The sequence below is a fragment of the Crassostrea angulata genome, chromosome 1, assembly GCF_025612915.1.
Source record: "Crassostrea angulata isolate pt1a10 chromosome 1, ASM2561291v2, whole genome shotgun sequence".
Classification (NCBI taxonomy): Eukaryota; Metazoa; Mollusca; class Bivalvia; order Ostreida; family Ostreidae; genus Magallana; species Magallana angulata.
The window spans coordinates 16,479,531-16,505,246 of NC_069111.1; the positions used below are offsets into that span (position 1 = coordinate 16,479,531).

Below are 25,716 nucleotides of genomic sequence, written 5' to 3' on the forward strand. Positions count from 1 at the left end.
CGATTTTTTACTTTGAAAATTCTTTCCACCTAGTAGCACACTTTTTAAGTAGGATCGAATTACCCCCCCCCCCCCCCCCTTTTTTCTAAAGTAAAAAAGGAATCTCGAAGAAATACGCATTTTAAAAAGAAATAATGTAATACACAAACACGTGCGTTTAAACCAGTGTTACGAACCTGCACGACAAGTTACTTATGAAAATGCATCTGTCATGTTACGCCAGTCTGCATTTGGATCCGCGCGATAAATATTTTTTTCTGCCGATGGAGGGCGCTTTTCATATGAAAATATGTCTTTGCACTTCCGGTTTTTGACGATAGACTGATGGAGCATGTCGAATGATTTAAATTAGGTATGTTGAATGATAATTTGATAGAGGTTATTTTAGATCTGTTAAATGAACTGGTAGACTAGTGTGTTACATTGGTATTCTTCTTGATTGTGTTGAGCACTTCGGGTTGCAATTGCATTCAGCTCGACATATTGACATTTGCACGACCCCCCTCAATCCTGACCGTTATTCAAATGAATTTCTCCTCCAAAATTATATGCTGCATCATGTGCTCATTTTATGAGAACTTCTTTATGGATTTATCAAAAGTAAAAATGAATTGTAAGTATATTGCATTATTTAAAGTGCATTCAATTTCGTTGTCTCGTTTGGCAGTTCCTAGGCTGTTATGGGGTTTATTATTGAGCATGTTGAAAGATATTTTATTCATTTTGGTTTGACATTAATAATGTTTTTTCGTCAGATTTTAAAATCTTATTGATGAATCAGCAGAGTATCTGATTCGTGTAAGCTCCCCATCCTTTAAGGACCCATGTAACATAGAGACAATCTGTCAGCTGTCTGAGTAATCGTCTACTCGATGTGGTGACAAGCCCCCAATATACTGTATACTAGAGTCATAGTATATGATTATGAATATAATTTTTCTAGGTTGACAATCCTGTTTCATTGTTTTATCAATTACGTTTGGTGAATTTGCAATTTGAAGGAAAATTTTGACAATAATTGGGAAACAAGTGGTGCTTCAATAGTCTAGGTGCTTATAAGGATATCTACCGGTACATCCCTGATGATATGTATGTAAAAAAATTTATGATACTTTTACAGTGAATTATTGCAACTGAATCAAACCACCTCTTTCCATTCATGTCACTGTCAGTAAAATTACATTCATTTGTATGTGCTTTAAAAATATATTCAATTTTCTTCTTTACTGTAAACTATGCATATTATATATATATTAATTCACACTGCTATAAATTTTGTAAATGTTGAACAACAGTTGTTTCGTTGGTATACATAAATATTGATCCGAAATTTAATGGAATATTGTGTGGCCCGCCATGTGATTGTTAAAGTATTGAGTTTGTTTGACACTTCAAGATAACGCCAAACATGCATGTGTGCAAAATTTATTAGATCTAAGCTACCCTTTATTTGCTTTGTTTAGTCTTATTGACAAATATGTAACATTTGGAAGCACAATAATGTTATTTACATGACATATACATGATGTACATATGTTAAATTATACAGCAGCAGCAAAAAATGTTTTGGTCTCCCCTCACTCCCTACCCCCTTGTCATGATTTTTTTTCAGTGGCGGAGAGGAATTTCAAAGACAAAAAGTACTGAACTATGGAATTAATATTATGCCAATGTGCAATATTCACTGATTCCTTCTGTTCATTATAGAAAAATACACTGAAGGAATATCGGTAATTTGGAAATTTCACCTGCTTTTGTTTAAAATCAAGGTTTAGACTAGCACATGTTTTTAAAGTGATGTAAGAATTAGATCTAATCTTTGCCAGGGTGTACTGAGTGACAGCCCCATAGCCCTGGGTGATGTACATGTTTGTGTAGACTGAGGGTATGAGTGTATAATCAGCTGGTCTGGAGAGTGCTGTTTTTCTTCTCACCAGTGATAAACACGATAGTGAAAATTCACATAATGTGTGTAATCCCTTATTTTTGTTTTACTGATATAATAATAGTAATTTTACTCAAATGACCCCATTGTTGATGAAATCAAAATTACAATGATCTAGACATATATAGTAAATATATTTTTGTATCTATACTATATGTATAGTTTTTGAAAGAGAAGAACGAACTCGTAAGGTGTAACAACTTTTTTCTTATCCTTTTGAGTAATCAATAAAATATGTTCAAAACAAAACAGTTTGTGATCTGTAAGCAGTTTGTTTCTTAATAGTTATAAAACAGGGAAAGGTCCTTTATCTCAGTATATATGTTTATATGTCAACCAGTTGACACTGGTTCTGTGTCACTCCTAAAGAGTGTGTCATGACGTTTTTAATAAAATGTGTCAACTCATGAAATGGTTTTTAAAGTGGGTCAGCTGGATGTGTATTTATACTACAATCTACCGGTACTGTTCTTAGTCTTGTTTACTTGTGTATTTACATATAATTCAAGTGCCAGGAACAGAAAGTTTTATTTTTCTTTTTTTCTTTGGTGTAAAAGTTTATTCTCAGGATGGTTTTAGTGTACATTGTAAGATATCATGTGTATCGATAATGTCATTTGAAACACCGTTGTTGACAATCATTCTTCCTTGAGATTTTTATGTACGGTAATTTTTTGTTTGAAATATTTGAACATATCTTTCACTATGAACATTTTCTTCCTATATAAATTTTTTGCTCCTAATATTTACTTATCATAAGTTACATGTATATAGCCAGGAAACATTTGACAATGAGTTGTGATTGTTTGATTACTAGTGGCTGAATTTCTTTGCATGAAGTTTTTGTACATGTGCATGGGTGTCAATTGTGCATGCAAGTAAAAAGATTAAGGTACTTATGAGGAAGGTTATCTTTGACTTTAAATACTTGTACATGTATTTATATGTAGATGGTGCCAAAGTCATTTGCATTTACATGATGCTGTACGATATGGAATCTGCAGACAAAAAGGGAAGGTGTATGGAGAGGGAGTAACACGCGGTTACACAGACCCCCCTCCCCAATATAATTAAAATGAAGTCATCAAAAGAACGTGTTTATGTCCTGTGACATATGTATCATGTGTATTATTCAGATACACCCTTGTACTAAAAAATTGGCATACATTTGTAGCTACTTTTAATGGGCATTGAGGGCCATTGGTTCACAGGGGGATGGTAATTTACAAGTGAATAAAGTGATCATTCAGTCATAAATTACTGATGATTATTGGCGTTCACATTATTGACCAAACATCATCTATTCATGACCAATTAAGCCAATTATAGCTAGGTAATAGTCGGATGGGTGAAGGTGTGCGGTGCAATATGTTAAAAGACCCTATAGTGTAATTACCGGGTCAGAGTGATCTCCCTTGAGATGCATTTACACAGAACCTCATAATGACTGGCGGACAGACACTTTGTATTTAATGCTTTGCTTGGGTAATAGCCTGTTATTAAATTAAGCCCCCCCCCCTGTATTTTATGTTTTACTTGGGAAATGGTCTGTTATCAGTTTAAGCTCCCCCCTTTTTTATCCATTTCCCCATGGACTGCTGAAAATTTTAACATATCTAAGGTGTTGGGAATACAATGTACTTGGTCTCCAAGAAAATTGTTTCAATGATACCATTGCAAAACAAAGTACCACTATACATGTCTAATATATTGTTATTTGTAAAATGCCTTATACAGACTTACATGTACATGTGATATAAGTTTGGCCACTTTGCCGAAGTTTGTTTTTAGTAAAGTGCTTCACAATGTACTTCAAATGTTTTGTTTTGTTGTGTCAGAGATATTCTTGTCATACTTAAAAATTGTCGGTCCTCTCAAATTCCTGAGTAAATGTGCTTTATATATATACATGTGTATTATCTAATTTATGAACAAAATATGGCAACATGAACTAAGTGTTTTAAAAGAAAACTTATAAAGAACATTCTCATTCCAATCAGCACTGACGGATGCTTCACTTTAGGGATTATATTGGTAGGTATCCAGAGATTCCATTGATTTCTAGGGGGCAAACCTCTTTGAGGTTGATTAGAGGAAACATTAATTAATCAGAGGCTGATGGGCCTTTATAAGATTGCTGTGTTTGGATTTGGTGATTTCTGAGCCCTGTTTTTCTCCAGTAATGAGAACGGAGAAGGAAATCGGATCGATTCCATGAAGATTGGGAGAGAAATATAAGCTGCATTGATTCCTGATCTTGTACACACACACATGATGTGTCCAATTCCTGGGTGATGATTTTGGGTTGACCTCAATCACCCCCCTCTAGTTTATTATCAATGGCCCTGAGAAGAAAACAGAATGCGCAATAGACTAAGAGGGAAGGTGATAGAATTCTTTCATTGCCAATAACTAGAGGATTTACATATATATATGTGTGTATGTAGGTTTTGGTAAACCACAGGTCAAGTTTAATAGCAGTGTGCTTTTGGGTGTATAACTATTTAAGGGGTTTTAAGACTATGGCCTCTCTCATTCTAGTTTCTAGGATACCTTGATTTGATGTAAGAATTTCAAAGGCCAAACAGGTTTAACAAGGCTGTGTATATGAATATATGAAAGACACCTGGATGTCATTCTTTGAAAATGTTAATTGCTTGATTTGAGCAATTTGCTCATCTTAACACTGAATTTTTTTCTTCTTTTTGGGGGGAAGAAGGTTGAATACCTTTGAATTATAAGATAAGAAAGATAATTATTGGTAATGTTTTTTTGTTTTTTAAGAAAATTCGTACAGAAATTGTTCATAAACATTAAATGAATTTTCTTTTAGTTTATGGTAAATGAAGTTCTACTTTAATAAATATTCAGTGAAATCTTATCTATTTTCTAAAATTGAAAAGTAGAAATAGAAAAAGAGCAGTTTATTGTCTGAAATGAGAAAAAAAGTCCTCTTTGTTTGTCACTGCCTTATCCTTGACTGTGATCTGCAGGTACTCGGAAAAAATGTTGATGTCATTGATAGAAGATAAAAACTAAATCATGAACAGTGCATCTTACTATTGAAAGATATGGGGAAATCTAAAGATCAGCGATACAGGAAATGTTTACAGAGATGCTAACAAGATCTAAAGTACAATGAACTTGTCTTCCGTCAAAAGCAATTTTTTTCCACTGAGGGCAGATGTGTGTGTAACTGTGTACATATATTAAACAGATGTCCGCTGGACTGGTACATAAGTGTACATGAACACTATATATATATATGTCGTTGTGGTCGGTGTGTTGGTGAGAACAGTTTATAGGGCTAAATCAGATGAGAGTCTGATGAACCAAAATGCACCGTACCTCAACAATCATCCGTCTGTGTGCTTCTAATAATCAATTTTTCGTTTAATCTGCCAAAAGCTTCTAATATGAAACGTGTTAGGAGCAAATTATGAAAGAATGTTTGTTCCTTGCTTTTTAATAATGGGGGGGGGGGGGGGAAGATGGAGGGAGAAAAAATGAAGAGGATTGGCATTTTTGTGATAATGAGGGGAATTTTGATTTTTGAAGTAAGGAATGTTCACTTTAAGCCATGGAATATACTTTTGATAAAAAAAAAAAAAAAGATAGAAAAAGACTAGGAAGAGAGAGGAGAAGTAGAGGTTTAAAACGTGTACACATATCATAGGGATTAAAGCCTTTATCTATTTTATTTCTATGTTATATTTGATTGGATATATACTTTCAGTTCACTTGAATGAGTTGATCAATCTTTCTACAATGTATTGATCTATAAGAATTCACACAACTTGTACCCTATTGAAATTATGTCGACAAAGAAATTTTGGAGATTTAAAACCAGGTGATAATTTTTGATGTGGTGCATGTGTGACGTGATTTTTTTTCTAGCTCAAGAAATTGACATATGACCCTAAAGAGGGTAAGAATTTCATGGAAACATGATTATATATTACCTGGCTATAAGGTTTAAGAAGACTGCATTACAATCAATAATCTTGATCGCAAAATGATCTGGGTTTTCTGTATTGATTACCTGTTGCTAATTTTAGAAAGATCGGTGTGTCATGTTTGATGTTGTGAAGTCAGCACATAGATCTAATTCGGTAATATTTAGTGAGAGTTGTTCATATTAAGTTTTCTTTGTCCATATATAGTGGCCGGATTAACCAATAATCATTTGTTTTTCAATTCAAAGAAGGTTTGTTTTCTTTATTTAAAATGACTTTAAAAAAAAGGAAAGTAAATTTGATTTAAATCATCAATGGTTATAATTTTGCATTACAGGTACATTTGTAAGTTGTTTATTATGTGTGTTATCCTTTTTTTAATGATTTTTATCAGGCCCAGGGGCTATTATACTGACAGTCAACAAAATTGTTTTTGTTTCTCCAATGATTCATTGCCATATCAATGACGAACTTCACTTGCAAAATATCAATGAATATTAATCGAATCGTGTGTGTTGACCATCGGTAATACTTCATCTTGCAGCCTAACCGGCTATTACTCTGCCACCAAAGTGGTTTTTCCTCTTCTTCTCTTTTTTTCTAGTGACAGAAAGTCAACAACAGACATTTGTGCTACAGTCATCTCCTAATTGTGTTTAATTTGTTATTTGGTTTTCAACAGAGCTGCAATTTCATGACATCAATAGTTCCCACTTGTTTTTCTAATATTCAGTCTTTTGTTTCTGTTAATAAGAGGGAGAGGTGTATTTTATTTCTTTTGAAATTTTCTTTATAAAAAAGACTCTTAACTTAATTGTGCATCCACTGAAGACAAACTTAATAATGATGACATTGCTTTTTATGGTGCCGTATTAATAACATATAAATTTCCTAGAAACGCACAATTTATTATTGACATAAACTGGCAAGGTATGGCTTTGTATATGTTTTGTGGGGTATACAGTTTTAATGGCCTATATGCATTGATGTAAAGGGTTTAGAACTGATCATGTTCTGTTAAAGATTATTCAGGGGTAACTTCAAGCTAGTATCTTAGTGTATCAATTATTAAAAAAATGTTTTTGATTAAATTGAACATGGGTGTGGTTGGAAGGAGTGGGTGGCTTGGGTGAGAAAATGTGTAAAGTAAGAGGATCCAAGGTACGTATTGGTAACTTGAAGGAAAACATGAACTACGTGGTAAATGGACCAGGATGAAGTAGAATTGATTATATAAAGATCTTGAAGATTGATTATTGTCCTGCTGGTTATTACAGTTCAGAACATTGATGCAGAGAACAGTTAACTGTAATAACTAAGAAATCTTAACAATCCAACAATGGGTCAGATGCCCATACAAAAGCAGCATGCAGGTTTCTGCTGTTCTTTGGATATTTACCCATCTGGCTCTCTCTGAAGGTGCCTTAATGTCAACAGAAAACAAAAACAGTGTTGGCAGTCAGTGGGAATGTGTGAACTATGAGAGACTCCCTTGTAATAGCCGGAGACCAAGTTATGTTGTAGAAACACAGGCTTCATAATTTTTTTTACTATCATATCTCTGTGCTAATCAAAGCATTTTTGTTATTGCTTTATATGAATTATGTCATATGTTATGTTATTGTTCCTTGCACTGACTGTGACTGCTGTATGCTTTTTACATGTGGCCTTTAAAAGTAATGGAATGAAACAAATAGTCACATATAATTTTGAAAAAAGAATTTAAGCCAAGATAGAATGAGAGTTATTGTGATGTATTGTGAGCAGAATGAAAGGTCAAGGTCAAATGTTTTTGTGGTCAGGGACATGCTGTGTTCATCTGTAAAAAGTATTTACTGCAGTTCTACTTTAAATGCAGGTTCAGTGTAAAAAAAAGGATTTTTATTATTTTGTCATAGGGTTACAGCTTTGTGTTTCAAATGTAGATAGAATTTGCCTTCAGTTTTACAAATGGCATGTTTATATTGTATAATTGGTTGATTTTGTAGGAATTAGGTTGACATTTCGACTTTTCTTTCTTTCAGGATGTAGAGGTGGATAGAAGAGGAATGTTGCAAGGGAGACTACTCTCTTGTGTGCGACTGACACCACACCAGGGGGCGCTTCTTCTTCATCTCTAGGTTTCTGAAGATAATGTACGTAGTGTAGATACAGAATTTATTTGAACATGCTATTTATCATCAAAATGCTAAAGTGATTTGAATATTTGTAGGTACATGTTGAATTGAACCCAAGTATTCAGTGAAGTGTTCAGATTTAGCTTGGACTTATTTTATAAATTCAGTATTAATTATTTAATTTTCCTTAGAATCAGACATGTCGAATATAGCATGGGTTTGCATTTGCCATTTGATATGTACTTTTAGTTACTAATCCGAATGGAAATTGGAATCATGACAATTTTGACTTCTACCCTTAGAACTATATTTAAAGCATGTTAGGTTCTTACATGTATATTTATATATTAAACCTTGCAGTTGTAGTGTGACAATGTTGTTGGAGTTCTGGTGTACAAACTAACCATACCTCCCATGTTGTAAACTTACTAGTACAAGTTATCTAACTCTTGTCTTTTTTTTTCAGTGAAAAAAAAATTCAGACAAATTTGATTGACATTTCTTAATTGATTCAAGGGCCATGAATGAGCCTTCATAGAATTGTTGTGATTTCAATAACTTATATTACTGAATCTGGGCAGGTTTCTGTTTGCCCGCTGGTCTAATACACTTGAGTTTTAAATTTGAATGCAACTACGTCAATCTTGGCCTAATAAGAATATTGATGAAAGATAAATTTGTATAATGCAGCGTTAGTTTTTTGTTTTTTTTTAACCAATAAGGAATATCAAATATCGCATGCAAGTCATGATTCTTGAATACTGGATCAACAGAGAGAAATTGAATGAAAGCAGTCTCTCTGAAAATGAAGTGAAATGCAGTTTCTTTTATGGATTGATTCCTCTATAAGAGCAGAATATTTACATATTTGGCTCACAGACCTTTACTTGTTTCATATCTTCATTAGCGTTGGTTCAAAAGTGTAATTTGGAATAATAATTAATGCATGCATACTCATACTGATAGCAGATGAGAAAATTTAAAAGACTTTAACATGAAATAACTTTACAAGCTAATGCATTTGGCTAACAATATTTTCATGATGAGCTTCCAATGGCAAATTTCTAATGCTGACTAATATGAAACATTGTGCAAGATATGAAGCATAACTCAATGTCCATAAACCCCTAGCTTTCACAGTGTCTGCAGTATTGCACTTTTGCAGTGCAAATGGACAACGAAAATGGGGAAATAAGACAAATCTATAATAGTTAAATCTGTATAATTCAATTATATACAAACAAAAATTTCATCAAACTACATGATATTGCCCTGTGAGAGACCGATTCTACAGTTACTATGAAAGAATCTATTCCTTTCCAGAGGAAATAGGGAAAAGGTTAGCCCAGTGACCTATATAAACCAGTATTCTACCATAGTTCACTCTGGTCAGCATAGGGTTTAAGTACATCAAAGTTTTTTAAATGTATTACATACTAAAATGTAACCAGCTCAATGACTGGAACTAAGTTTAGTGGCCTGATCAAAGGTTCGCTGGGCGATTTAAGCCTGCCAATATCAGCTGATGCCGGCTTAAATAACACCTCTCTGTGAGCGTTGTTTGCATCCTTGTAACGATGGCCACATTTGTCACTGGCCGTGTTTTTAAAGGAGAGGGGGGTTTACCTTGCGAGTGTAACAATATATAGATAGAAAAGCCATTGTGGTTCACGGGTAGATTGAGTGGATTAAAACAATTTTAATATGAAAAGTCAGCAGATGTATCGTTCGATTAGGTCTCTATTGGCTTAAATTATGACCTAAGGTCATGAGAATTTTTGGATTCGTTGGTGCTAGAGTCCCACTTTTTTTTATGTCTTAGATATAGGTCAAATATGGTTTCAGGAGTATCCGTAGGCAGAATATGTAATATGAAGTTAGGCCTTATTGTAAATTAATACTCCACTCATTTCCAGATTATGAGAAAATCCTTTGTTCATATCTGAAGACAAACCTTTTACAAAAGCATATTTGCAAGTGAGAAATATGGGAGAGAATTTTACAGCCTGTGTTTTTATTTCAAGTCTTGTGAAGAAACAGAGACAATAATTGACATTCAAAACTAGACTTCCTGATCATACTTAGCCAGAGAACTCTGGAATTTTTTTTCAGTGTGCGGATAAAAGTACATGTACATTAAAACTTTGAATATAAGCTACGTGTGTAGACAATTAAAATGAACTTTGTGTATATAAGAAAATTGAGAAATGTTATTAGTGCACATCAAATATCATGTACAGAAGTTCACTTATAGACAGACTATAATTAACCTTATAAAGCCTACAGAAATGAAATGCAGAATAGTCATATCTTCAAACTTTACATAAAGATTATTGACATCGCAAGAGAAGGATGTTTATAGCTACATGGCTTACATCCACGTGTTCCTTCATCTTGTGCTTTGTGTGAGAGAGAAATCAAAGGCCGTACCTGTCGAGCAGTTGCAGAGACTGTTTCATTGATAGTAAAAACTGTATTTATTTGTGTATATGTCTACATTGCTCCTGGGATATGCCAGGCTGATATCCTTCATTCACCACTCTGGATTCCATCCAAGCATGTGATATTGTTCCTCCATCAGTTTCCTGCATTTTTATAGAATGGAGAATTGACCTACGAAAGAGAGAGACAGAGAGAAAAAAATTGAGTGAAAAGTATAATTATATCCACCATTTATTTATAGTTGTGGTTAAGTTTCATGAATTCTCGGAACCTGGCTGCCCGTCGCTTCAGTTTTCCGGCGAGGTATGAGTTCTCTGCCCTTGATTCACTCCTTCCCTCTCTCTATCCTTTCTCTCTATCTCTGCATTGTAGGCATCTACTGTACTACTGTAGTCTGCTGTGTGTCAATAGTTCATGAGGTCAGGGGCTTCATTGCTGTCATTGTTCATTTGTTACTTGTATATTTGCTATTCATAACTGTATATAATATATATATATATCCCCTTCAGTTCTTAGCTGATCACTGCCTTCTGAAAATTCAAAGTGCTTACTAATGCTTATAATCCTTTAAAGTTCACAATTGTGTAAAATTAGAGTTCAGTAGAGTTAAGTACGTAAACTTTGTGGACATGCGGCTGTTCGCTCCATTGCTGTGCATGCAATAGGAGAAGATAGTTCTGTGGGTTTAAATTTTCAAAATCAGGTAAAGAAAAGTATTTTTAATTGATTTTTTTATTCCACATGTTCAGATAGATTTTAGTTTGAATTCTTCCGTAGAGAATGTTTGCAGTGATTGTCATTGAATAGATTATGTCCGTGTAAGGCTTTAAGGACAGAGTTTTAAAATTTATTTTTTAAATTCTAAATTACTGTAGATCTAGATCATATCATTCACGTATGCTTTTGTACTGTGCAGTGTTCATTTCCTGCTAAATTATTCTTTTAAAGTAATAAAAGATGGGTAAAAAATGTTGCACAACCTGCAGTTTTTATACCTTAAATGTGTATTTGTATGCATGCATGTGTCAAAAGGCAAATAGCATGGGCAAATTTTTAATGGTATCGTACATTTATATCAAATAGAAGACTTGTCTTGTGCATGCATATTTTCTTATGGGAAAAATTCGAACTGGAAGCAAATTTTACAGTAGTACAACAGATGAATTTAATACTCAAAAAATTGAGATAAAATTCACAACCTTCCCCCCCCCCCCCCCACCTTCCTCCCTCCTCTAAAAAATCATCCTGATACACCACTCCTATATCCTAAAAAATCAAACAACAACTCTGTTGTTTGTTTTACATAATTCCTGCCTTTTTCCAGTTTATCTTATTCTGAGACAGAATTTCTGTCTTTGAACTTCTGTTGGTTAGTTACTAATATTGTTTATGTTAAATTCTTTGAAAGGGAATCTTCTGGTTGACATTTATTAGATTTTCATGTTTTTGTTAATTAATAACTGGTACTAACAAATGTTTTTTGGGACAGTGATAAATAAAATAAACATCTTATTGTCATTATAGCGCCATTTGTTAAACAGATAGAAAAAATGATATGTTGTAGGTTATTTTTTTTAATGAGGTTGCTAATTTTAAAATTAATTATATAAGGAAAATGAAATGTTTTATCAGTTTAAAAAAAAAAAAATTCCAATGGATTTCTTGTTGTAAAATTCAACAGATTCTTATAATTTTTTTCATGTGATTTACATGGTATGAAATCATGTGATATAGCAAAGCAGTCATTTAAGTACAGGACTGTTATATAAGTCATGAGATTAGTGGTCTTACTACATACTAGCTGTGGTTGACATTAACGATCGAGGGCCAAGGGCCGGCCCTTTTTATGAATGAGATCACCAGATTTGTCATATGTCTGCAGTGGAGAAACTTACACAAATCCTGTTCTTGTAATTGAATAAGTCAATTAATTAATACAAGTACTTACTTAATGAATCATTAGAGCGGTTTACGTCGCATTGTAGGTACATGTACTTATATGTATTGAATTATATATCCATGTGTTTTATGTGGTTTTCTTGTTTGGCTGTGCAGTAGACAATTGCTTATAAAGTACATGGATATAAGCTTGCATGCATGTACTTGTAATGTTAGAAAATGATGATGAAAATAATGGCATGGAAATGTGAATATATATGTATGTGTGTTAACATTTGTGGTATGTGGTGCATCCCATTACTTTGTATCCAAGGACTGTTATAAAGTTCATTGTCTGCATGAATAATTACATAAGCATGTCGGATGTGTTTAAAAGCAATGTTTTGTGAATCATTTACTAAGTGCATGTTGACATGACATTGTGAATTTATCGTAAATATATTGTACCGATAATTATATTTTAATTATTTCCAGTTTAAAGAGGAGTATTTATTATGTACCACTAAACTTTGCTCTTTTTAATGAGATTCTGCCAACCTCCCAAGAGAAAAGTTGGTTAGGGTAAACAGTTATAAAAATAACTGCCAGTAATGTTTTATTAGTCTATAGCTAATTACATTCATACATATATAAACATAAGTATTTTCGTACTGTTATCTCAAACTTTAGACCTCATTACATTATCCTGATGTAATGTTTCTTTTTGAATTTTAAATTACAAGTAAATTATGTGCAGAGAAAACACTACCCTATTTGCAAAGGTTTAAATGAAAAATTGATGTCGCTGCTTTTGCGTGAGCTTGACAGGGGAATGCACTGAAATACCCTATTTTTTATTGTGTATTGAGTGACGTCAAATGGGAAATGATAAGATGCATTATAGATATAACCACCGCTGTCACCTGTGCAATGTATAAATTACTTAATAAAAGCGTTTTTTTTAAATGTTCATTTTTAAATTCCTAAAAGTAATGGCAGTTTTATTCCCATAAGTACACGGGTACAAATGAACTTGTTATAGAAATTTCTTTGATTAATGAAAATAGTTTGGTATTTAGATGCATCAAAGCAAAGTCACTGTTGTAGAAAATATATCATACACTAGGTGTGGCAGGAAAAATGCCTACTCTTTCATAGAACATAGAACATACTAGACACGAAGTCGTGATGTGAACCACCCACCTAGTTGTATTTTTCTTCTAATGAATTAGTTCATTAATATAGATTGCAAGAATTCAAAATTGAAAAAAAAAATAGATAAGCATAAAGATTCTTTCATCAATTTGATTCTTCTATAGGGAGTGTTGTAGTTTATATTATATAGTGATTAAAATAACTCTCATATAAATATTTTGTAACAGGTACTTGTATGTGATAGAGTAGACTTGAATTTCTCCAAAACAACCGTGTTATATTACTCTATAAAAATATGAACCGGGTCAACACTTATTTACTGTACCAACAATGCAGCAAAGAATTTCATTGTTGAAAAGATCCAAAATATAATGACCTTGTCCTTGTTTCTTAGAGTTGTTGTTTATATGAGGAATATGGTTTGTGTGGGATTTTTATCCGAAGCTGTTTTGTCATTTTATTGCTTCATAATTCGGGGACTTTGGTGACAATATTGCAGGAAAAAGTCAGAAGCTGGTAAAACAGCCAAAATAGTCAAGAAAATCTCTGCTAGTAAAAGCCCGAATCTTCCCAAGAAGGAGCCTTCCCCACCAGAGAATGCAGGGCTCGGAACTAAGCCCCGATCTGGATCTTACAATTTGATGCCAGCACCCGACGACCAAATGGTGCGCAGCAACGAGGATTTAGAGAGCGTATGTATCATAATCTTATATTTTCTCTGTTCACCATTTTGCTGAAAGCTTTTCAGAGTAGCAAAATACTACTGTGGAATAGTTTTTCAGATGAATTTGAATCTACATAGTCATTTGATGGGTATTAACTTTTTTTTTGATAAAGAATTTTAAAATTAATTTTGTAGTAATGATATCAAAGTACATAATATACATGTTTAGGCAAAATTTACTGAACAATGTGTTGATGGAGAACTCTGTATGTTTGTGTAAAGTTTTACACCCCATGATAATTATTTATCTTTAGGTGGAAGTGAGTAGTAGGGAGAATGGGAGCAGTGGAGATGGAGCTTTGGACGATATTGATGGGGACGGGGCCTCAGGGACCGAGGTCTCTGACCCCCAGAGGACGAAGGCGGCCATTGAACATTATCAGAGGAAGCTCAACAAGACTATGGAGCTGATAAAGGCCGAACAGGCAGCCAAGGAAGGTAACTGGAGTGAAAGCCGTTTGAAATGATGTGAAATAGAACTTGAAAAAATTAGAGCTTGAATATGCAGTCAAGGGCAATAACTCTTGCAAGAGCTATACAACCTTGTGAGTAAAAGTTGAACAAGCAGTTTATGAGATATTGAGGGTTTTTAAGACACTACAAAGTTGGCTCATATGACAAAATTTAATACAAAAAACTCCATCAAAAATCCAAAAATAGTCATGTAATTTCTTTGCAAACTTCCACTTGAAACTAATTTAGCAGAATTTCCGTATGCCAAAATTAAGAGTGAGAAGTATATGTAATTCTTAATCTCAACATATAGAAAAAATAAAGGCTGTAAAGGATGCAAATGAATGCATCAACAGTAAGAACTTCAAACTATTAAAAACACTGAGCATATACGGTAGTCTTAAATAGTCTTTTATCCCACACTTAACACTTTTCAGTTCTCTCTTACAGAGGGAGAAATAACTGTTAAGTTTTTAGTTGAGCATGGAAGATTTATTGATATGCATGGGTATACATCTGGGTTTTCTTTTAAGTCTTGAAAATAAGCTTATAGGACTTCTTTTATTTTTTGCAAGGAATTCAGATATTATTCTCAAAAGCAGCTTCTTTTTTAGGAAAAATGATGCATAATCCTGCAGTTTATTTTTAACACTAGGGTATTATTCAAACAAAAAATGCTTTCTTTGGTGAATCATGCAGGATATGAAGATGGAGACATCACAGAAAAAATGCATAACCTGCATTAGCAATTGATTATGTAATTTTTTTTCTGCAATGATTGCTACCTTCATAACCTGCATGAATCATCAAAGAAAGCATTTTGTTGTTAATATTTACATCTTTAAATCTTTATATCAACAAATCATTAATTGATTGGAAAAAGTCAGAAAAATTTACTTAATTATTGATAATGTATATCAGTATGTTAGATAAAAGAAACAGCCAAATGTCTACTATGGGAACTTGAGTCTGAAATCATCATGGTTATTTTATGCAGTCCATGATTTTTCTTAACAGAGAATGTCAACGAATATCTGCGATTAGCAGCCAGTGCCAGTGAAGACAAGCAACAGCTCGCCAGGATCAAGGCAGTGTTCGAAAAGAAAAACCAGAAATCCACGCAGAGCATCAGCACCCTGCAGAAGAAACTGGAGGGCTACTCCAAGAGAATCGAGGAGATCCAGACCTCAGGGGTCACGAGCCACAAGAAGGCCAAGGAAGTGCTCAGTGACATGGGACATGGACTCAAGTAAGTTATAAATGAACGATAACTGAAGTCAGTTCAGCAAAGCAGGGATTGCAAGTGCTTGTGAACATTTGTGTTAGGTAGGATAGGAAATTTTATCTAGCACTCAGCCACTCACAAGGATTTTTGAGGGAGCTCTGCTGAACAGGCCTCTGGCACTTGTAAACTAGTTTCTGCATCATTTCAATATAACAACCTATAGGACATGTTTCAGATATACCTGGATTAAAGCTGAAAACTGCTCGTAAAAGGCATTGTCTGCCATATTTCTCTATCATTGCTGCTATCCCTACGTCCCCTATATAAGCCACAGACCTCTTAACAGTTCAAAGTATTTTACTGTAGAGGGCTTATCTGTGTGGACGTTCATCTTACATTACCATGTTACTCGGTTGCATAAAACAAAATATAAATGCACAAAATGTTAGACCATGAAAGGTAATACTACACATTGACCACAAGTTTCAGGTGTGCAATATGGTGTAATGAAATTAAAGGGTATATGTACCTGTGTGACAATGCCTAATTATGAGTGGTGTTCAGCTTTAAACAGAGACTATGTGCATTCTTTAACATATGCAGATGAAAATTATAGACGTGTATGTATAAATGTACAAGCTTTTTCTTATCTGTATGAATCTATCAGTCAATTAACTGATTGTAAACTAGCATGATTAGATTTTAATATGTGCTATTTCCAATCTCTTCATAAACAGCAGATTTCGTCTCTCAGTTGCTAAAGATAGAAGCAAACCAAAGGGGTAACCATGCATGATAATAGCTTCTCTGAATGAATTCAATATTTTACTTTTTGCTCATGCATTGTTTTTTAATTAAGAAACACAAGGTTTAAGATTGCTTTACTTGAACTCATTAAGATGATTATAATAACTCTCGATCAGTTAATTACCTCTGTAAGTAATTGATCAAAGATGAGTCATATGGGGGATTTTTTCTATGCATTAATGAAAGAATGTAATTATGATACAACATAAATGGAAATTTCATTGAAAATGCAATTAATTTGATACAGCTTATTATCAGTCTCAAGGATTTCCCCATTCATTTCACAATTATTTATAGGATCCAATTATTATTGATCACTATCAATTTAAACATAATTTGCATCAGAGCCATTCTTATTTCACAATTGAGTGATAATAATTCTCGTTTTTTTTTTTTATTTTCTCTACAAACCCATACACACTGTTTTATGATTCTGCACTTGAAAAAAATATATATTTTAAGGGGGGGGGGGGGGCATTGTGGGGAAAGGGTGACAAGGTACAGGTACATATAGCAATATACTGTATATTCGGTAATTTTTTCGATGATCTAATTTTTGCTTTTTTTCATGATTTAAGAATTGAATACGCAGAAATTATATCCTATATCGTTTTTCCATAACAAACTTTTTAAATCACAACAAATGAATGATGCAAATTAAGAATGTTACAGATTTTCCCCATTTTCGCAAATTTTTTGACACGCAGAAAAAATTGGATGTATGGTAAATGAAAATAAAAGGGGAATGCTAGATCTTGGGCTTTGGCTAATCTTTCCTTTGGCCCTACATATTACAATGAGAGCATTAACTTTGATTGTAAACTGACATCACTTTAAACAATTCCCTGGTTCTTCACAGAGGTGTCGGCGCCAACATTGTTGATGGGATTACTGGATTTTCAGGGTACGTTTTGACACCCTAAGCATTTGAAATAGATCTCTGCATCAGGGCTATTGCTGTCGTTGATTTGAGTTTCCTTCCTCATTGTTTTGTTGCTTTACTTTCAGTTTGTTTTTTTATGACTAGCATGCATTGAAGACTTTTTGGTAGTTACAAGTTGGCAGGGAATCTAAAGTTTATCAACTTACTTTTGTCCGTATTTAGTACTGAAAATTGAAAAGAAATGCCGCCATTTGAATTCAAATTTTACCTGAGGTCAAGGTCATGTTCCTGTGGTCAATGTCATTGCATCAAAGTTAAAGGTCATAGCATACAATGCATGATATGATTGTTGATAAAGTCAGTAGCAGTGTGTTTAGTAGCTTTTGATCTGATTGGTAGTATTGTTGTGTAGACATAGATTGTTTCTTTTGTTCAAGGTTAAAATCGAAAGAGTGCATTTGGGTTTTTTTTAAACTTTCATATCTGTGATTATGCCATTATCCTGTTAATCTAGCTGTAAAAATCCAGAGTAAAAGGTTGAGGCAACTTGAAACCTTGGGTTTTACTTGTATGTAGGAAAAGGAAAGGCTTTGTAACAGGTTAAATTGCTTTTGGCTTTTACAAAGGGAAACCACTTTAAACGCATTATATGCTAGCTACTTGGATAAATATTACTGGTATATCATTTTACTTTTTTTGTATTTAGATATGTGTACCTGTGTATTCTTTTTTGTTTAACAAAAACAAATGATAGGCTTGGTAAAGAGTGCATGAGTAGTTTACTTATAGCTTAGTCTTGTGATTTCAGAAAAAAAAATTCTCCTTGACCAATTATGTTTATGATTTTTTTTTTTATGAAATGATCTTTTACTGATCATAAAAAGATTCATGTTCTATAATTAATTATTTTCAACAGTTTGTGATCTTAAACTATCCATGAAAATGGAAATTAAATTATCATTTATTCATTTAATATTTGCTACTTTAATTACAAATACTAATGACTTGTTACTTGTTGTTAAATTGTTATCTTTTTTTTATTGATTTTCCTTTCTTTATTCTCAGGGGTGTAGTTGGCAACATTAAAGGAGCCAAAGAGTAAGTTTGTTAATGGTGAAATATTATGGTGTCATTATAGATGGCATTGATGGCATTTTATTTTAAGATATATAAAACTCTTATATTTTTAACAGGACTTGGTGTGGGGATTTATCCCAACTTCTTGAAATTAAGCTTCTTGACTATGATATAAGCCTCTTTTTGAAAACACATATTTCTTCAATGTGAAACAATATCTTGGAAGTAAGCAGTGTCTAAAAATGAGACATTTCGAAAATAATGACCAAAATAATCTTTACTGACTTATTAGAATTAACTTCCAGTAAAAAAATAAATTCTTTTATCATTTTTACTAAAATTAAAGCTTGTGAAGATCATTTCACCAATGTTACTAAACTACATGTAGATCGGTAACTAATTAAGACCAGGCAATATCATCTGGTTTATTTTGATTGTGCATGAATTTCACATCAAAAATATTCCATGTACGCTTGAAAAAAATAAAAGAGAGCTTGAGATTACCCTGTGTATTTTGGCCAAGTAAAAAGTATTATGTAATAGATTTGTTTTGACTGAACTTTGCTGGTATTGCATTACATAATTCTCCTGTTTTACAGCACTATGATGGCAAAGCCAAAAGAGTTTGCTCACTTGATCAAGAATAAATTTGGAAGTGCTGATAACATCAATCAAATAAGTGAGTATGACAATGCATATAAATAAAAGTGGCCTCAAAAATTCATACTGTAGCACTGTAGCACTCCAGTCAATTGCATGTATAATGTTACAAGTAGCAGCTAATGTTGATTGATTTAGTTACATGTAAGTAAATGATGTGCTGATGTACATGCAGGACTAGTACACATACATGTACTGGTAACATATCAAGTTTGTATGTCAGTGCCAATTTGAGGAAGGAGTCTTCTCGTTATCAAACATACTTCTTAAAATAAGAAATTCATGAAATTTTGACACAATCAAAAAGCAATTCTGAAACGAATTTATATTGCATGATCAAAATAATGCTTTAGATTTTAAAAAAATGATCTTATAACTAGGTCTGTTGTGGTTATTTTTTCAGAGTCACTAGAAGAGGCGGGAGGGACCGAGGGAGATAAACAACATGGGGGTACCCTGCCGGCGAGGTATCTGATTGGGTACATGTCATTTCCTGCTTCTATTCCATCAAAGGAAGACACAAATCAGTCATCCGTAACAAAAATCCTTAAAATCAGTCATCCTTAACAAAAAAAAAAGAAAAGAAGGAAATATGATATTAATATTGAATGAAAACCTGCAAGTTGTTTTCTTTTTTGGTTTTGTTGACCAGATTTTGTCTTCATTTGAGTCATATTACATTTGTTTCAATTTTTGTTTGGTATTTGTTTGCATGATTTGAGCTTCTGCATCTTGTCTTAAATGTATAAATGATTACAAATAACCCAATATCTACATTTACCTTGCATGACCAGTTTTAATTGATTTCTCTCTCAGATATCTCTGTAATATTATCTAGAATTGCATGCTCTCATTTTGATAATTGCATGTTGCAATGATCTATACATAGAATAATTTATGAAATCTTTTAATTAATTACAAACCCAAATATCAATTTCTTTGAAATTTCAGTGGTTATCAATTAAGGCTATGTTTATTTAATTGATAAGAGCTGGCATTTGGAAGAAAACAGAGGCAAAGAAACTTCTTGTGAAGAATAATGATAAAAAAAAAAATCTTGAATGTTTTTTTTGCATGTACACTGTTAATATATTCCAAAAAGGTTTGCATGTTCTCAGAATATATTGCATGTTCTCACAATATACTTTAAGAGTGATAGGGGTATTGTAAAATTGTGTATTTGTTTGGGTGATGGTTACACTAGCATGGGCATCATATTCAGTATATTCACCTCATCTCAACCAAAAGAAGCAGGAATGCTATATACATCTAAATTCACTGTATTTTGATTTTATATGAGTGTACCAAAACTGTTGATTTGATTTTTATTCCATACAGCTTTTCTTTTCCTTGTGTTAATTTTGGTAGGTTTGAGAGAAAATTGGGATATTTTTGTAGGGCGTTGTTTTTTGAGTAAGTTAATGGTTGTGACTTTATATTGTCAGAGTCTGTATTGCTTTGTAGAAATATTTTTTGCACCTCTCCCACAACCTATACAAATTATATGTATAGATTTTGGCACATCTCTAATGACTACAGCAAAAGCTCTTACAAGTTGATAAGAGTTACTGTGCATTTGTAGTTAAAGTTATTGGAGCAGCATTCTGTAAATGTATAAGTATTGGATTGACAGCTTCTTCTGCTTTCATTATTACTTACTGGTAGATTTAATTTTAGCAAATTTAGAAATTAACACAACCAGGTTAAAAAGGGATCTTTCTTTGATTCTTTAAATAATTAATATGCATGCATGCATCTACTAGGCATATAAGAGAAAAAAATGTCCAATTGTAGAAATATACTTTCACTTTAGAGGTTACTTTCAGTTTTAAGTATCCGTCAGAAGATGACAACTCCAGTATTTTGTCCGGCTCAAACTTTGAGATCCAGAGTAGTCCCTTGTCTAATTCCCAGAACACGTCCCAGCAGTTCCCGGGGCTGGTCACCCAGGCGGTCTTGGATCCGATCCTTCAGGAAATGGAGCAGGTCAAGGAGAGCAACAAACTGTTGTCGGAAACAGTCACCAGACTGACGGAGGAACTGGACCAGTGCAAGGTACAGTGTAGGTCAAATAGGGGTCAGATGTGTTAAATATTGGTCAGGAAAGAAAAATATTTGGTATCTTTACACACCTTTAAGCCAAATACAATCAAGGGAAAATCTTCATACAAAGGGAAAATTTATGAAGTTAAGAATTGCTATTCAGGAATTGATTTTACTTTAATTGCTGATTTGGGTCGTTCTGATTACAGAGGTGGTACAGCACAGAGCTGACGACCCTTAGACAGGTGTTTGATGAGGAACGGTTTAAGTACGAACGTCTAGAGGAACAGATGAACGACATGACCGAACTAAATCAAAACGAATTCTCCAATCTTAGACAGGTCAGTCATTTATAAACGAAATATGGACTTCTATTTTGATCGGATTATTTAATGGCTGAATTAAGAGGGCTGGATGGTAGCTGCCATTTTTAGACTGTATTGATCTCCTGTAGAAGAAGAGTTCAGTATAAAGATATAGAAAAAAAAAATTTAAATCAAAAAATTTTGAATTTTTTCTCTACTAAATAAAAAATATTAAATTTATAGCTAAAAGCTTAACAAATCATATCTTAAAGTTAAGGTAGATCTGATGGTTTATTTGTGTTGACCACCAGCCTCCTTAAATTTGTTGGTTAGATTTTTTCTGTATCAAAAGTTTGGGTTAGAGGAGACTGATTTCTTAATCTCTAGCATAAGGTTTGTTAAAAGTTGAAAAGCACCTTATTTTCCTTCTGTTTATTTTCATTTTAATGGTAGAACTGATTTTGCAGGTTACACTTCAAAATAGTAAGGTAATTTTAGAAGGAATATGATATTAAAAGTACATGTATATTTTAAAGAGGAGAACTAGGCTGTCAGAAAATATCTTTCTCATGTTCAGTTTTCAATATACATTGTACTAACAAAATTGAATAGTAAATAAAATTTTCTTCAATATATAAATGTTATTTAGATTATATGCAAATATGTGTATATTCTTTCTGTATATTGTGTATTACTTTTATATATCAAACCATAGAGCACCAAGAAGACTATAACTTTTTGGATTAATCAATAATTATGTGTCTTTATGCATGTGTTGCTCTCAAAAACAAAGTCAACTCCCAAAAATAAATCATCATTGCCAGCATAAAATATCAATGAAATCCAAGAAGTGATGAATTAAAATAAGATGGCATTTTCTATCATACAATGGGTATAAATCTTATTGGAAAATACTGGTATGTCAGCCCAAACCAATTGCATACATCATAACATTATAGTCAGATTGTGGTGTTCCATGTCCAATAATTTTTTGGCTTATAAAACTTTGATTACAAGAGTCTTTTATTTGACACCAGTAATTAAAAATGTTATGATAAAAACTTATTCATACTGACTTTCTTTGTCACAGAACAATCACTAATAATCTGTCTCCTAGCTGTTATAGGATTTGAGACATTCCTTTAAGAGTAACAAGTAGTGTGTCATTTTGAAGTTTAATTTTGCAAGTACTGGTAGTACCAGGTATGTCATTTTGAAGATTATTTTTTTCAGGATATAACAAGTATGGATGAGAAGATTCAGTATCGTCTAGACGAGAGGACGACAGATCTTCAGGACAACGTGGAAAACTGTCAGACACGAGTAAGCCAGGATAATAAAATATCAAGAAGTTGTGCAATTGAAAAAAAAATTATGATATAAGCAGTTCATTGATTAGTTCAAAATTTTGACATTTGAGACACATGTTTTAGAGTTATCACCCTTGATTTCAGATTACAAAGATGGAGCTGCAACAGCAGCAGCAGCAGATAATCTCCATGGAGATGGTGGATAACGTCACGTTTCGGACACTCCTGACCAAACTGATCAATGTCGTTCTAGCCATTGTGGCCGTTGTTCTCGTTGTTGTTTCCACTGCCGCCAATCTCGTTGCTCCATTTTTAACCACAAGGTATTATATGAGCAGATTCATTGAAATGTTTGATAGTTTACTTGATAAGTACTGGTAGGTTAAATTTTTCTTTGCTCTCATTCTGAGCCAAATATATATATATATATATATATATATTATGCATGTTAGTAATAAGGTACATGTATTTTCAAATGAATGGAATATCTGTTGATTAACAAGAAAAAAATATTATCACACTTGAAATAATTCTTTTGAAATTGTGGTAAAAGTGTCTTATATTGCACATAAAAGACAAGTGATGATTCTGCTGTTCATGATTTTATGTTAAATTTACTTGTAAGATATAAGCATGCAGATAAACTTCCTAGAACTGCCACATTTAAGAGTTCAAAATAACACTGAATTAATTTTCTGTTTACTTTCAGGGCTCGGATACTGTCCAGTGCTCTTCTAGTGGTAGCCATCATTTTAGTGGGCCGTAACTGGGACAGCTTGATTCTGTGTTTTGACAGTATATGGCAGTATGTGTTTGAGACTCAGCCTTTCCGATGAAGATTGCGACTGGATGTAATTTTGCCAAGCAGCACATGCCAATGCACTTGAGATTATATGTAGCTCTGTTCTGGAAGAATGAAGATGGTGATGGTCTTTGAAAGTGAAAGTGAAAGAGGATTTTTTAAATAGCTGATTTTATTATTGAGGGAGTTATTTTAAGGTGTCAGTGATGAGATTTTACATGTATGTAGAGGTGATGATGAGGAGGTTACATATGTTTGTGATATATAAACCTTTATATTTTTGTTTTCCCTTGTGTGAGATGTTCTGTATTTTTAATTGTGAGATATATTTGTTGTGGGAGAATCCTCAATGGAGCCAAAAAAAGATGCACACACAGAAAATATACGTTGTTTATTTTGGTTTCACTGAAATACCCTTGATCGTATTTCAGTTGTAAAAATATTGGCAGTGGTCATAGAGTTGGTTGACTGCATTAACACTGTACACTTTGAGAATTATGAAAAAAACAACTTGAATTTGGTGCAGATGTAAAGGGGAAGAAAAATAAATCTGTAGTTGAAAAGTTTTGGTATCTAATTTGTAAATCTTGACCCAAAAACCATGACATTGGAAATCAGTAGGCTCTCAATTCCAAAAGAGAAGAAGAAGCAAATGTGTTGCAGTATTATAGATGTGCTAGTGTTGTTTGTAATATTTGTCACATTAGCTAGCTTCTCTCCTAGAGAGAATACAATCAATTCATCATTTGGATTGGCCAGTCATAGAAGTGCTTCAATATCTTCAATGTAATGTGTTTTTTTTTTTTTTTTTTCTTTAAGGTTTGCCAAATTATCTAAAAGTGTGATCAAAAACCTTTTCATGTTTCAAAGTGCATAATTGTTTCTTTTTCCACCATGTTTATCATTTATTTACCTATAATGTGTTTTTTTAGGAAATGTGGTGTGCACTTCTTTTAACTGGGTGATGTTTGGGAGGGGAGGGGACTACTATATGGCAATTATCAGGTCATTTTTCATACACTTGTTGTACATGAATATTGCATTGTACTGGAAAGATGTTACCTGTGTATTTAATTAAGGTTGAGGTTATGTTGAAAATTGTCTGCCATCCAATTACCAAAAAAAATACCAAGAAAGTAGGTGTTGACAGTTCAACAACTGATTTTTGAAAAATCACCATGGATTATATATAGTTTATTTAATGAAGATCAACATTTCCCAGGTTGAATAGATATTAACTAGCTTCTGTTTACAAAAAGAAACAGTTTTTTAATCATAAGATTCACACTTTCAGATCTTTTCAACATATGTGGGATCAGTTCCTTGCCACATTTGAGTTGTCCATTTTTTTTTCATTTCTCCAATTTGCTCTTACAATTGATGGATCTGATGCACTCAAGAATGTGTAATATCAACCGGTAATTTCATGGCACCATACGATTTGTTTACATATTTTTATGGCTTTGTAGAAAACCTTCGCTTGACAAAACCTCTGTGTTCAAAACACAGCACCATGTTATTTTCTTAAATGAAAACATGTATCATGTTTGGGTAAATGGTTGTTACTCTTTCTTTTTCCATCTCTCTCTCTTCTCTCTCTCTCTCTTACCTGTGTCCCTACTTGTTTTTTTTTTTAGTTTGTCCTGAAAGTACATTATTTACTCCCATGCGTTGGTAATGGGTGACTTAATTAATCTTTGTTACATGTGAATGTGTGTGCTGTTAAAATGTCTGTGAATTTAGAGCAGATACTTGACATGAGTGTGCACTGTTGTTCAGTTCATGATGTTAATTTATTTAACAGTTAGATGATTTGACCCATGATTCCTGACATGTGCAATAAATTTAATAAAGTCAGGTGAAATGTAATCTGTGTTTGTTATAATTTTGTGTTCAACTGTGGGCATGGCATTAGAAATCAAAAATTTTATGCT

At 33.1% G+C, this 25,716-nt stretch overlaps 1 protein-coding gene across 18 annotated transcripts; it reads left to right on the forward strand.

The window, feature by feature from the left end:
- The first annotated feature begins 261 nt into the window (after positions 1-261).
- On the forward strand, positions 262-25,651 carry LOC128176746 (transmembrane and coiled-coil domains protein 2-like). Of its 18 annotated transcripts, none has more exons than XM_052843264.1 (16): positions 262-352; positions 7,926-8,036; positions 10,702-10,763; positions 13,993-14,185; positions 14,472-14,655; positions 15,688-15,919; positions 16,633-16,677; positions 17,562-17,606; positions 18,651-18,683; positions 19,262-19,341; positions 19,726-19,801; positions 21,149-21,377; positions 21,575-21,706; positions 22,904-22,993; positions 23,125-23,303; positions 23,690-25,651. In XM_052843264.1, exons 3-16 carry the CDS (start codon positions 10,717-10,719, stop codon positions 23,814-23,816), a joined length of 1,692 nt encoding a protein of 563 aa, XP_052699224.1. In that variant the 5' UTR covers positions 262-352; positions 7,926-8,036; positions 10,702-10,716; the 3' UTR covers positions 23,817-25,651. The 18 variants fall into 18 exon arrangements, with proteins under 18 accessions (XP_052699224.1, XP_052699274.1, XP_052699265.1 ...); XM_052843314.1 differs by having other exon boundaries at positions 19,726-19,789; XM_052843305.1 differs by having other exon boundaries at positions 16,636-16,677.
- Positions 25,652-25,716: the final 65 nt, after the last annotated feature.